The sequence below is a fragment of the Meleagris gallopavo genome, chromosome 20 (assembly GCF_000146605.3).
Source record: "Meleagris gallopavo isolate NT-WF06-2002-E0010 breed Aviagen turkey brand Nicholas breeding stock chromosome 20, Turkey_5.1, whole genome shotgun sequence".
NCBI lineage: Eukaryota > Metazoa > Chordata > Aves > Galliformes > Phasianidae > Meleagris > Meleagris gallopavo.
In genome coordinates this window covers 3,973,093-3,987,727 of record NC_015030.2, presented here as the reverse complement: position 1 = coordinate 3,987,727, position 14,635 = coordinate 3,973,093, and the positions used below count along the sequence as shown (strand labels likewise).

At 56.3% G+C, this 14,635-nt stretch overlaps 1 protein-coding gene across 1 annotated transcript; it reads left to right on the top strand.

Annotated features, from left to right (window-relative positions):
• Nucleotides 1-7,144: 7,144 nt before the first annotated feature.
• Nucleotides 7,145-9,624, top strand: LOC100548666 (GTP-binding protein Rhes-like). Its single transcript, XM_010721271.3, has one exon. The coding sequence runs from the start codon at nt 8,492-8,494 to the stop codon at nt 9,116-9,118; it is 627 nt and encodes a 208-aa protein (XP_010719573.1). The 5' UTR covers nt 7,145-8,491; the 3' UTR covers nt 9,119-9,624.
• The last annotated feature ends 5,011 nt before the right edge of the window (nt 9,625-14,635 follow it).

Here is a 14,635-nt window from a genome sequence, read left to right as displayed (position 1 = left end):
GTGAGCTCGGTGCTGCGAGGCGGGGACGCAGCACGGGGTCATTGCGAGAGCGGAGCTCCGGCCGTTGCTGCACCCCGTAGGACCTGCAGCAAGCCGTGGTGTGCCCGGCCCAGGGGGTGGTTCCGTCGGATACCAAAGAATGGCACTGCGCGGCACGGAATTGCTGCAGTACCTTCTGGTTCCCCAACTTAATGCCCCGACTCTGATTTTAGGGAAGCGTTTGGCAAACGAAAGACGGGCGGGTGGATGAATGCGGATATGGACACCGTGGGTAAAGCCGCCCGGGGCACGCAGGGTGTTTTGTTGGTCAGACCGTGCTGTAACAGCCTCGCAGCTCCGGGCTGGGTGAGCAGGAAAGGGGCAGCAGCTCCTGTCCTGCAGCCCCGTACGGAGGTGCCCGCAGGCAGCAATTCGGCACTGCCGGCTCCACTTCATTAGCGCTGCTGATGCTTTTATTTTTGCACAGAGAGCCGCAGCCTGTGAAGAAAGGCAAATAGCGGTTCCCATGGTGAGGCCCCAGTCTGGGCGCTGCCTGTGACTGAGCACACCCCTAAATGAGCCTGGAACGGATGCAAGCGAAGCTGCTTTTCCATGCTTCTCCTTCTGCACTGGGGCTTTTATGGCTATGATGCAGCGCCTCTTCCCGGGGAAGAGCAGCAATGGGGTGAGCACTGGGCACAGTGAGGCCATCAGGGACCCCTGGGGATGGGATTTGGGAGCAGGGTGCTGTGGCTGCTGCCCGCTGGATGCTGCTGAGGCCCAGCACCCCGAAACAAAGCCAGTGTGGAGTGAGGGTGGCACTCAGGACAATGGCCCCCGTCCTATGCCAGACTACAAAGCCACCACCTGGAATCTTTGGGATGCAGACCGGCTGTGGGGTGAGAGCTGGGGCATCCCCAGCCCTGTAGTGGGGCTGCAGTGGGGTCCCCAGCACAGCCTTCATACAAAGCCATGTGTTCCCAGCAAGGCACCATCCCCTCCGCAGCAATCTGGCTGTGTGCCGTGCCGCTCTTTGTTTCTGAAGATCAAATAGGACACATTGCATGCTAGCACTGATGCCGTGAGCCAGCTCCGGGCAGCCGCCTGCCTCTGTTTGTCCTTCACGAGAACCAAAAGCAGCAGCAGAAGATGGCTGTGAGCCCCAGGGCTGCTCTGTCCCCTGGCCGCACTGGGACAAGGCGGTGGGGGTGGGAAGCTGCTCTGCACCACCACCACCATCATCATCCTCCTTTTCGAGCACACAGCTGCCCATGCCAGCAGCTGCAATCAGCAAGTCTCTTTGAAGATATTTAATGCTCTGCTGTGCCACAGAGAGAAATAAGCCTGTTTTCTGCCTGCCTTTCTCCCGAGACCCCGAATGCTGTTCAGCCTCCAAGGAGCTGCACAGGGAAGCAGGAGAGCTGGAGAATCTCACATGCTGGGATGAGCAGGAGCCTTCCTCCCCCTGGGATGCTGCTGATACCGCCCATAGGGCTCGTGCAGGGTAACCCCAGCTCAGAGCAGTGACAGCTGCAGCAGTGCAGCAGATTGGGACAGCACCCGCAAAGAGCGGCCCCAGAAGCTCAGTGGATGCAGGGCAATACGCTGAGCTGCCCTCGATGGCACGAGCTTCAGCCTCCTGCTTCAGGGAGGGCAAACACATCAGGTCTGCCATTGCACAGCAAATACTGCCAGAAACGTGCTGAGGGCAGGGAGGGCACAAACCTGCAGTCAGCACGGCCCAGAGGAGCCTTCCATCTCTTCATCACCTCCGCCCCTCCATCCCACTCTGTCCCAGCCGTGCTGGGGTGCAGACGACAGAGCCGATGTCCCTTTGCAAAGTGCCTCGTGGTGCCTGGGGCTGTGCCAGGTCACCCCGCACCGCTGGCACTCCATAAACAGACACAGGACAAACCTCCTCTGTGCCTTTGTTTTCTCCTCTTTGGCACCACGAGCGGTCTGGGTTTGTAGGGCAGCAGCTTGGGAAGACGAACTGACCGTAGGGTGATTTTGTCTTCATGCTGAACTCTTCCTGGAGATGTCAGCTGCCAGAACGCGTCGTTTCTGCTTCACGGGACTGCCTGAGTGCTCCGTGGGCACAACGCAGTGACAAGGAGGGAAGGGACACTGGGAGGAATGCTTTGGTCTGAACAGCTCTGCTGACAGCTGCTGGGCTGAGCTGCTCCTTGTGGGGGCTCTGATGGAGGACAGTGTGGGTGGCTGTGGTGGGCAGAACCACCGCTCGGTGATGGCTCACATGGACACAGATATGGGAGAGGACCCTGGGACCCTGCAGCCAAACACAGCTTGAGACGGATGGATTTGGCAGCTCTTGGGCCCCTTCTGTTCTGACATTCACATATAAGGTCCGTAGGGATGGCTGTCTCCTCCACTGCCCGTGCTAAGCCGGGGGTGTCCGAGGGGCAGGAGGGCTGGTGTGTGCCATGCAGCCATGGGGACCCATGGAGTGACTTCCAGAAGCAGCATCATGGCCTTTCCCAGGGTTCTGCCCCCAGCTGAGGGCTGCTTTCTGCCCAGGGGGCTGAGCTCAGTGTTTTCCACCTGTTCCTTCCTTTGGAATCCCTGTGCATGCACAGAAGGGATGCGACGTGGGGGATGACTCTTTTGCCTGTAAGGAGGTGCAGGGAGTGCACAGCTGCTTTGGTTTCTGGCACATTGTTGCCTTGCCTTGGTTTACTTGGTAAAACCCACTGCTTTATCCCCTTGCAGCTGCTCCCAGGGAGGTTCTTGGCAACAGGGAGGGACACACATGGTCTGGGGAGCAGAGCCCGAGCTGTGAGCTGAGACCTTCCTCTTTCCCACGTCCCTGTGGTGCAACAAGCAGGAACTGAGCCCCATCCATCAGCCCACAGACAATGGCTTCAAACGCTGCTGGAAGGGCTATGAATCACACTGCACACACACACACACACACGGGTCACTGCACACTGGAAACAAAGGCAGTGCACCTGGCACAGGTGGCTGTGACCCTGCTTGCTCCAGTGGCGCTGGTGGGGTCACCATCCCAGGGGGGGTGCCAGAACCATGGGGATACAGCACTCAGGGGTGGGCAGTGGGCATGGTGGGGGTGGGATTGAGGATCCCGGGGGTCTTTTTCAAGCTGAGTGATTCTGTGAGCTGAGGACAGCGCTGCACACACTGCCTTTGGCTCGGCACCCCCTCCCAGTGCTGCTGGGTGGAGATGAGACCTGACCTTCCCCAAACACAGCGCAGGGCCGTGGTGCAGAAAAGCAAAGCTGGAGACGGAGGTTGGGTGGCAGCCGTCGGATCAGCCACGCCGTGCTGCTGTCAGCACTGCGGGGTCACATGCTGCTGCTGCTGCTGCTGCTCACCGACAGAACGCATTTTGGGGACGTGGGGATGAGGTGCTCTGACAGGCGCAGTGCCCCGGTGCACGCGGAGCTGGCAGATCTCCTGCAGCGCTGTCAGCAGCACTCAGGGTGATCTGCTTGGCTCGGGGTTAAAGCTCCCCCTGTGCACGCCTGGAGCAGGAAGGACTTTGCTCATAGACGTGGCAGCAGAAGCAACGAGCGAGGCACGTGAGCCAACGCTGACGTCGCTTTTGTCGCAGTGATGCAAAAGGTTTTTTGCTTCTGAAGGACAAGGGGATGTTGAGGCCGTGGTGGCCCAAGGAATCGTGGCTGTATGGTCAGAGGGACTGCGGGTAATGGCAGCGTCACCGCGGGGTGTTTACAGTGTGACATTTCCATGCAGTCTGAAAAAAGAAAGCGCTCGGTTTTCATGGCGAGAGCGGCACATCTCCCTGCTGCTGGAGGGGGCAGAGCGCTGCGATGGGGCAAGGCACAACGGGATGGGAGCCTGGAGGTGGGTGGGACACATCCTGCACCTTCATCCTGACCCAGGACAGCAAAACCACTCCTGCTTTGGGGTGTTAGTGTCAGCCATGGCATCAGCCATACAGCCAGCAGCCCCTCACCTCTGGGCTGCAGCCCTGCATGGGGGAGAATCTCAGCCCGTGAGGATGCTCAGCTCCGTGAGGAGGATGCTCAGCTCCAAGATGGAGCCTGTGCTTCTGGCTAGAGGGATCACATCACGCACCAGTGCTTTGTGTCCTTCCCCAATGCCACTGCAGTGGGCAAAGCTAAGCAGAGGTGGCTGCTGGGAGCACTGGGAGCATTGGGAGCACTGACAGCCTGCACCACATTCCCTGTCTTTACAGAGCATGCGAAGGGGCCAGGCTGCACCCCTGCACAAGGGACATGGACCCCAGCATGCCCAGTGCCACAGCTGTCACCTGCTGATGACCCCATAGCACTGCTGCACAGCCTCACCCGGCGTCACCTTAGGAAATGCCGTGTCGGTGGCCCAGAGAGAGGCAAGCTTCTCTCTGCCGCTGCTAATCCTGGCTGGAGCGAGATAAGAGATGCTATAGAAACTCTTCTGAGCCTGAGAACAGCTGTGCTAAATCCCTTTAGTCCTAACATGAGGTGTTTCCAGGCAGCCCGGCTCCCATTACCCCGCCGGTACATGCTGTCCGCACCTCTTCTGTCCTGCACATGGCTCCCACTGGATCAGCAGGTGCTGTGTGGGGCTGTGGGGCTGGGCAGGGAGGATGCCCTCGAGTAGTGCCCTCAAAGCAGTTGGTGCCACCAGCAGTGATGTCCACAACAGGGCATCTCATTCCCATCTCCACTCCCATCCTAACCCATCCTCATCCCTGTCCTTATCTCCATCCCCATTCCCATATCAATCCCTGTCCTCACCCAACCCGTGCTCATCTCTGTCCCCATCACCATTTTCCATTCCCATCCTCATCTCCGTCCTCATCCCAACCCATCCTCATCCCTGTCCCCATCTCCATCCCCATTCTCATCTCCATCCCTGTCCCCATCCCATCCTCATCCCTGTCCCTATCCTCATTCCCATCCCATCTCCATCCCATCTCCAACCCCATCCCCTTCTCATTCCCATTCTCATCCCCATCTCCATCCCCCATCCCTTCCCCACCCCATAACCTTCCCATCCTCATCCCCACCCATTACTTGCTCCACTGATGCCTGGCCAGGAGCACAGACAACCCCCAGCCCTGGTGCCACCTTGCAATTAGAGCCTTTAATTCATCACCAACCCCATCCGGCTGTGGGGTCACCGTACGGCCGAGCCCTCCCCGTCGAGGCAGCACGTACCCAAGAACAGGGAACAGGATCCTCCATAACACACTGTTCCAGACGGTGACACGGAGCACATATAGCGCCGGTACATCTATGCATCAGGGGCTGCAGAAAATGTATGGAGTTTCAGATTTCTCCTCTCACCTGTTGCTAAAGCAAAGGCCATTCGGATTTAATCTCCTGCTGGGGAACGGGTGGCTTTAACCCCCTCCTGTATGGCTGTGGGTCGTGGTGGGGTGCTGGCTGCCTGCTGGGGGCACTGGGAGCACCGGGGGCAATGGGGGCAATGGAAGCACTGGAGTCATTGGGATGCTGAGGGCAGTGGGGTCACTGGGGGCACTGGGGGCACAGGGAGCACTGAGGCCATTGGGAACACTGGAGGCAGTGGAAAAACTGGGAGCACTGGGGGCAGTGGGTCACTGGGAGCACTGGGATCAATGGGTACGCTGGGGTCATTGGAGCACTGGGAGCACTGGAGCCATGGCACCACCAAGACTGCAGCTGCAGCACATCCACTGCCCATTCCCCATCCTTCACCCTGCTGATGCCTGGTCAACCTCAGCCCTTGTCCCACCTTGCAATTAGAGCCTTTAATTAATCACCAGCCCTATTCAGGTGCCAGATCCTCTCCTGTTTTTGCCACGTCTCCAACTCAGGACTCAGTTCCAGAGGGAGAAATGATGCCTCTCACCCCAGACCCCCACCAGACTTCTGCCTGCAGAGATGGGAGCTCAGGATGCTCTCACTGTGGTTTCTAATTGCCACCCTGCTCCTGTCTTGGTTGGAACAGCAGCACACGCAGCTGCCCTCACGTACACCATGAATTTATCCATGGGCTGAAGCAGGAGGCAAAGCAGGCAGTGTGGGGTGGGCGCTGGGTTGTCTGGCAGGTGACAGCCTGTGCTGTCCAAATGCTGCCACCGAGCACATGCTGAAGCCAAAAGAGATGGGCAGCAAGGCAAGCTCAGCATGAAGTCACTGCTAGTTGTTCCCATACCTGGACCCATCCGAGCTAAAATGTCACATTTAGGCTGGACACAAAAGGCTGCAATGGCAGCCGAGCTGCTCTCCCCCTCCCTTGGCACAGGGTCCCCCCGCTCTGCGCTCTCTCCCGCCAGCAGCCATCAGCTACAGCATAGAGAGACTCATGCAAAGGGCCTTTGGAAATATTCATTGCTCATCTCTTAACGAGATTACTTCCGAAATCCTCCGTTGCTTTGAGGGAGATTTAGAACCTTTCAGGCTCTTGGTAACCATAGCAGCACAGATGTGAAAATGCACAGTAGACAGCTGATGTGAGAAGTGATGGGGGACGCAAAGAAGCACAAACAGAATTCCTTCCTGATGAAAAGAAATATATCTACGTTTGGCTTTAAACTGTTCCCGAAGCTGGGCTAAGGTTATGTGTTGTGCCTTGCTTAGATACCATCTTTGGTTCAGCTGATGGCACCAAGATGTGGTCACTGTGTCAGCTACATGCACCCTTCGCCCAAAGCTGACGCTCTCCGTGGATCCATCCCTCCTCCCAGATTTTGGCTCACCGAGCTCCTGTGGTGTCTGCTGCACCTTAGCTTCACTGTGGGTGAACCCTGGGCATCGCCTCTGGGACATTATCTGGGCAGAGTACAGGGTGAGCAAAGTGCTGAGTGCCAGAGAGTCGAGCACCAGGCCCTCCATCAGGGACCCAACGCTCCCCTTGCCCAGAGCAGACTGCAGGGGAGGGCTGCTCACCTCAGTGAAGCTCTTGGCTGTTGCCACAATGGATAGAGTGAGGCATGAAGAGGAGGGAGAGGAAGGAGTCCCTTCCTTCTTTTGGAAGGGACTTTCCAAATCAGCAGACAAATTCAGCCAAAACAAGGGTGAAACTGGCAATTTGCAGTGGAAAGAAAATCAATTGCATTAGTATTACAAAAGCAAGTCCAAAGCTAAGGGAAGAACCCACGAACACAAAATTGTGCTACAGGCTCGTCCTGTCTTTTCAACAGGTGCCCTCTGGACTTCCATCTTTCAGAAACCAGCTTCATGATTTATGACTCTACCTTGAAAAGAAGAAGTGACCACCGAGACCACGCACTCAACCCGTGTGCTGATGAACAGCCCTCATCCTCCCAACACAATGAACATAGGATCATGGAACCACAGCATGGTTGGTTTGGGTTGGTTGGAAGGGACCTCAAAACCCACCTAGTGCCACCCCTGCTGTGGGTTGGGTGCCCCCAGCTCAGGCTGCCCAGGGCCCACCCTTGGCCTCAAGCACCTCCAGGGATGGGGCACCCGTTGGGCACACACACCGAGCACCCTCTCCTCCACCGTTTGCCCAGGACAGCAGTGAGCTTTACAACCATTTCCCAGCGCTGAAGGTCTGCAGCACTCTGCCCATCGCCCTGGCACTGCTCCAGCTCTGACCCAGTTTTTCCATGCTGCCGCCTAAGAACGTGGCCCACATCCAAACTTTCTCTCCACGGTCGATGCCAGGGACACGCAGCACTGCCCATGGTCGCTGTGTTCACAGCTGTGTGCCGTGCCCCAGTGCTCCAGGTACCAGCAGGGACATGGGTCACAGCGTGGCTGTGGTCAGGGCAGCATTTCCAACGCACCGCCCAGCATTGGCTCGCGGAGGTGACAGGGTGCTGTTTGTGGGCAGATTTTGTTTTTCCCTCGGGATAAATATTTCATGAAACCACCACATAACTGACAGTTGGACATGAAGGCTTTGACGTGCGGTTTTCAGCGAGCTCTCACCATTCCCCTCCGGTCAATTATCTCAGCGGAGCACAGAGCGGTTGAGCCCATCCACAGCGATTTGCTGTGCAACCGAGCTCCAGGATGCACACAGGGACGAGAAAAGCTACAGATGCCAGCGGGCATCCCCTGCCACGTCTGCCCATGAGCCACCCAAGCGGAGGCTGAGCCCCCATGGCTCCCTGCCCAGCAGCCCATGCCAAGAAGCCAGAGCAGATCTCCCAGCGCAGCGATGCTGCCGGCTCCCGGCGCTGCCGGCAGCGGTGAGTTACACATGCATTGCGCAATGCAGCGCGGTGCTCTCCAGGGCCGCAGTAGCTTTCCAGGACTGCGCGGCGCGGATTGGCCCGCAGCACCCTGCTCTCCTCCCTCCCTGCCCTCCCTTCCTTCAGCACCCTAAACCTACAGAGATTGGACAGCCGGGTGCCACATGGCAGATTGGAACCAGGATAAAAGATGAACAGCGTCTGCTGGGAGTTTGCAAAGAGGTGGCACCAAACTTTGCAGAACGGGGAGCAGGGACGGACAGACAGACGGACAGCAGAGCTGCAGCCGCCCAGGGACGCCCAAACATTGAGCGGCAGCTGTAGAGCAGCCATTGCCCTCTGCTCCCAGCCATGTCCCTGGTAGGGAAGGAGAAGAGCCACGTGCGCTTGGTCTTCTTGGGCGCAGCCGGCGTGGGCAAGACGGCCCTGATCCGCCGCTTCCTGCTGGACACCTTCGAGCCCAAGCATCGGCGCACGGTGGAGGAGCTGCACAGCAAGGAGTACGAGGTGAGCGGGGCCACCGTGACGCTGGAGATCCTGGACACCAGCGGCAGTTACTCCTTCCCAGCCATGAGGAAGCTCTCCATCCAGAACAGCGACGCCTTCGCTTTGGTCTACGCCGTCGACAACGCCGAATCCTTTGAGAGCGTCAAGAGTCTGCGGGAGGAGATCCTGGAGGTGAAGGAGGACAAATTCCCTCCCATCGTGGTGGTGGGCAACAAGGCGGAGAGTGGCGGTGAGCGGCAGGTGCCGGCAGAGGATGCGCTGTCACTGGTGGAGCTGGACTGGAACAGCCGCTTCGTGGAGACGTCAGCCAAGGACAACGAAAACGTGCTGGAGGTCTTCAGGGAGCTGCTGCAGCAAGCCCGGCTGCCCGGGCGGCTCGGCCCCGCGCTCTGCAGGAGGAGGGAGACCTTCCCCAGCGAGCACGGGCTGCGGCCCCCCATGAACAAAACCAACAGCTGCTCCGTGTGCTGAGCCCAGCGGGATGCAGGTGGGCTGCCGGCCAGGACCCCACTCCTCCCCACCCTTCCCTCTTCACCCGGCACTGTGGGGTCAGTGGAGCGCGGGGAGGGAGGCGGATGGGATGGTGCCGCTTTGGTTTGGTTGGGAAGGCGTGGGGAGAGGGCAGGATCCCAAAAAGGGGGTGCCCACCTGGGATGCAGCAGGCACTCAGGCTGTGCTTGCAAGAAGGGGACAGACAGTAGGATGCGGGCTGCATGCAGCCGAATGCATCTCTGCGGGCACTGTGCCACCAGCACCCCTGGGTCCCCTCTGGGTTCTGTGCCCACTGCACCCCAATGCCCACACATGCAGTGTCCTGGTGCAGCTGTGGTTACGATGAGTGTCTGAGGTAGCTGTGTTTGGATGTAGAGCATGCGATAGGGCAGCCTATGCATCTCTTCAGTTTTCTATTTCTGTTTGGTTTTTTTGTTTGTTTGTTTTTTTAAGCAAACCCAATAAACACGGTGATGCAAAGTGGAGCTGGAAAATGTGTGGGTTTCTTCCTAACCGTGCAGATAGGTTTGTGCCCAGACCCTTATTGCTGCCTCTGCTTTCTCTGCTCTGGTCTCTGCCCTTATCTCAGTGTCCTGGCACTGCCCCACTCGCAGCCCCAGCAGCATTACTGCATTCTGTGGGGCCACTGTCCTCATAACCCCCCCATGACAGCTTTTACCAAGCAGTGAACAACAGAAAATACAACAGCTCATCCCACATCTGAGTACAGAAATAACAACAGTCCTTAAAAGGCACCATAATAAAAATCATAAACACCGTCATGGGGCTGCTGGTACCTCGTGCTCACTTCCATCCAGGGGTGTGCTGCGTCCTGGCTCCCACACTGCAAAAAGCACTAGAGCCTTTGCATTCTTACACTAAAATCATAAGAAAACTGCAAAATCAAGAGGATGGGAGGCCCCCTGATGGCCCCCTCCACTCACAATGTGAAGTACCCCCAATCCCTTGGCTGTCCCATACTGGGCACAGCACCCAGTGCCATTGTCCAACCCCAGCTCTGGGCCTCCCTGGGCAGCAGGGAGGGGTGGTGGCCCTGTGCAAGGCTTGGGGTTGTGGTGCTGAGATGCAATCCTGAAGTGTGGGTCAGGTCATTAGGGTTGGGCACAGCCCAGCCTCTGGAAATTGGAGTTTGCAGTGGTGGCCGTGCAGGGTGAGGTTATAAATCAGGATGTCCCACATCTGTTTGGCTCTTTGTTTTAGGAGAAAAATGTCATCGCTTGCAGTGCGATGAGGTGAAGAAGCAAAGCTCACGTTCTTCCCCCCAGCAGCAACAAGAGATGTGGATTTTCCTTCCCTACTGCTGAGTGCAGCTGTGGGATCCAGCACAGGGATCCTCCTGTATGTCCACTTCATGAAGTGGCTGTGGCTTAAGTTAGATCTGAGCTTTCATAGGCAGTCTGTTACAGAGTGACTGGGGTTGGGGAAGTCCTCTAAGGTCACCAAATCCACCCCTACTGTGCCTACTGCCCACCTCCCCCAGTGCCACATCTACCCTCCTTATAGGGGTCATTCTGAACCATGGGGGTGGCACGCAGAATCATAGAATCACAGAACGGCCTGGGTTGAAAAGGAGCACAACGCTCATCCAGTCCCAACCCCCTGCTGTGTGCAGGTCACCAACCAGCAGCCCAGGCTGCCCAGAGCCACATCCAGTCTGGCCTTGGATGCCTGCAGGGATGGGGCATCCACAGCCTCCTTGGGCAACCTGTTCCAGTGCCTCACCAGCCTCTGGGTGAAAAACTTCCTCCTAATATCCAACCTAAACCTCCTCGTCTCAGTTTAAAACCATTCCCCCTTGTCCTATCACTACCCACCCTTGTAAACAGTCGATCCCTCTCCTGTTCATATGCTCCCTTCAAGTACTTCCATTCAAGAATGAAGGCTGCTCTCCCCATCCCCAAAACATTGCCATGACCCTGAGCATCTCTCCATGGAAACTCTCCATCCCCACCTGGTCCAGTGACCCCAGAGCATCGCCAGTCCCATCCATCCTCCCCCGCAGCGCAGCGCTCCGTTCCACATGACGAAGCACATCTCACATCCCACAGAGATGCTCTGCTCCATTTACAGACACAAACAATCGGGGGCCATGACAGCACTGCCTGTGAGAGCTGCACAGCACCGGGGGGGGAGAAAAGGGGGGGCTCAGCTGCGGCAGCGCTGTGCCCAATGGGTGCTGCTGTGCTGGATGGATGGAGGGACACAGCACACGCACTTAAACTGGGGGCACCCGGCCAGAAAGCCAAACATTGTAAAAGGGAGAAGCGGCACGCGCTTGTGGAGGGTGTAATTAGCAGTGTTTGTCTTTGGGGCCAATGTCAGGCTGAGCATCCTGCAAGGGGCCGAGCAGCGCTGCGCCTTCCACTCGAAATCAGACGAAATAATGTCTGCTCTGATTTCTCCTATCCCAGGGTACAGGCAGTGAAACACAACCATGAGCGCTGCACCCAAAATCAGGAGAACGCTGCAAACAGAACCAGAACTTTCCACTCCTTTCTACTGCTGTTGGTACACGCCATGTTTTTCTCCAATATAAATGAGTATTGAGCAAAGAATGGGGGAGATGGGACCACAGAGAGGTCAGGGTCTGCTTTGGATCTGACCAATTTTTTCCCCCTGAGCAAAAGGGGCAATGGAAGAATTAACATCCAACTTCCAACCTTGGGTGGAGGAGGCATCGGGCATAGGGGGTCTCAGCATCACCAGCAGCACCATGGCAAGCCACCTCTACTAGCAATTGTACTTACTGAAAGCAAAGGAACCTTCTGGCTCATTGTAACATTTTAATAACCCTGACATCGTGGTTGCTCTGGGACCACGTTTCCATCCATGTACAAGCAACTTGTTTTCAATGCATCAGTCACTAAAAAACGAGCAGCAGGAGCACACCTGGAACGGAGCACCATCGTCACTACCAACCCTCATTAGAGAGAACGGTGGCACTGTGTAAGTTCAGATGGTCAGTTCTGCTGTCTGCGTGGGCTGGATGGGCTGTAATGTAGCTGGGCAGCTTGCAACATGAACTGTTAACCTGAGATTGGCGTGTGCCAGAGGAAGGCACCATGTGGGCATTCAGTCTGTGCTCCCTCAAAGCTACGGTGGGTGGGTGGGTGGTGGAGGTGCCTCTCCCAACCCCAAGAGCACAACACTACTGGAAAAGAGCCCTTGGGAAGAGATCCTTGGGATAAGGGAGAGGGCAGAGGCTGGGCTGCTCCCAGGGCCATTAAGGTTTCGTGGGTACATTATCACTCCAAAGCCATCTATGGGTACAGCAGCCCGTGTCCTATGGGATCTGCACGTGGGCACAGGCTCTGCTGTGGGATCCCAGGGCAAAGTGCAGCACCTCCCCCACACCACCACCACCACGCAGTGATGGGCTGTCATTACGTGGGGCTGCCTGGGGACGTGGCCATCCACCATCACACCAGGAGGTCGCTTTGCTGTGCATCCAACGTTCAGGACTCCCCTTCCCCGAAGCTGGCTGTGCAAATCACACGTTCAGCATCACACAGAGGTACAACTGGTGCAGCACAGGAACGCTAGCAGACACTTGGTAGCAGCTCATGCACAACGGGGTTGGGTGATCCACAGCTCACACAGCAATCTGTCACCTGAGGCCACCACAGCTGCCCACAACCCCTACCTCAAGGTACGTCACATCCAGATTCCTCCAGCTCCAATAACTCTTAACATATACAGATGTCCATATACATTTTTAATTAAAACGCTCCTTCACATACACAATCATATACTGAATTATCAAGAACAATAATAATATATATATATTTGGAGCAGAAGTAGCAAAACGATCTGCTCTGCCAGTGCCACCCACAAACTAGACATGAACTAAAGGGGGGGTTGACAGATTTGGAGCACAGGGGGAATGCTCTTGGCCTAAAAATGGGACAGCCATGCAGCAACAGTGCTATGGAAGGTACAGCCAAAGCAACACACGTGAAAAACACCAGTTTGTGAAAAGGTCCTTTTGTAAAGATTCTTGAGACCTAAGGCCCATCCTCAGCATCAGCAGCAACCTTAATTTCATTAATGGTTGACCTCACCAAAGCAGAAAAAGAGTACGATGCAGAAAATGTAAGTTATACACAAACACCAACAGGTGGTTTTGGCCAAAAGCTCTATTTCTCTCTGCACACCAGGGAGGATGCTAAATTTTAAGTGTATCAGATACACAGAAAGGTGTTTTTGCTCAACTGTAGGGATGACAAAAGCTCTCATTAGCTCAAGATGTAAGGGATGCTGAGGTCTGGGCAAAGAGAACTCGAAAAAGCTGACACCGAAAACCTCTTTATAAAAGAGAAGGCAGCTCTGTTCCAAGAGTTTCAACACCAATACCCAAAGAGGGAAAAGAAATAGAGGAAAGGAAAGGGAAGCAGTTCAAAGCAAGAAACAACTGAGATGATAACTGGGCAGTATTGCGGCAGTGCTGGCACCGAAATCCAACGGGCTGCAGACTGGAAATTGTAGCTCCGTAACAGAACGCAGCCCAAAATCCAGGTCTGAGCTCTTGTAACCACATGCACCTGCCAGCAAATGCACTCCTACAGACAGCCTGGCTTGCCCACTGGCCAGGGCTTGCTGTGACACACGTGCAATCTCCGGCAGTGCAGCCAAAGCCCCCAGGGCAGAAACCCAACTGCAGAGCACTGCCCGGGTGTTTGGTGCTCTGCTCTGCTCCAGCTCTTTGCACTGGTTGCTCCCTCTCTCAAATGAAGCAGCGAGTTGCCCTGCACTCAGCCATTATGGATCTCAGATAAACCCATGCTGTGGGCATCCATCACCAGAATGGCCCCAGGAAGGGAAGAGCTGGTGGGAGGACGTAAGGCTCACCTGGACAAGAGGCCATAGAGTCACAGAATCACCAAGGTTGGGAAAGACCTATAAGATCACCCAGCCCACCTGTCACCAGCAGCTCTCTGCCGTGTCCCTCAACACGTCTGAATGCTCCTTGAACGCCTGCAAGCTCGGTGACTGCACCACCTCCTGCCAGCCCATCCACGCATCAGCACACAGCGGGTTGCCATCCTTCCCACCTGCTGCTACGGGCGTCCTTACCTCCCTCATTTCAAAGCCTGAAAGGCCAAACGTGAACCGATTTGAGCTCCCACCTGGGGGCTGCTGGCTCACCCCCTGCAACTCAGCGGCATCAGCAATCTTTATCTAGAGCGCCAAGCTCCCAACGTGGGGATGGATGGGCAGAGCTGGAGGAGCCCTCGGCCTCTGCTCCCAAAACTGCGTTCAACACTCATCCACAGCACTGCCGGAGTGATGGACAGAGGTGAGGGGCAGCTCTCCAACACCAACCACAGCCCCTCCGTGCATCCATCTGGATGCAATACGCACTCACTGCTCTTACAGGAATCTGCTCCCTCCACGCATCAAACTCTGCTTTTTATTTTGTCCTTTAGCACCCCCTGCACAAAAGAAAAACACACATCATTTCAACAGCCAAGAAGG

Excerpts from the sequence above, each read along its gene's own strand:
- LOC100548666 (XM_010721271.3), top strand. The coding sequence starts at position 8,492 with ATGTCCCTGGTAGGGAAGGAGAAGAGCCACGTGCGCTTGGTCTTCTTG.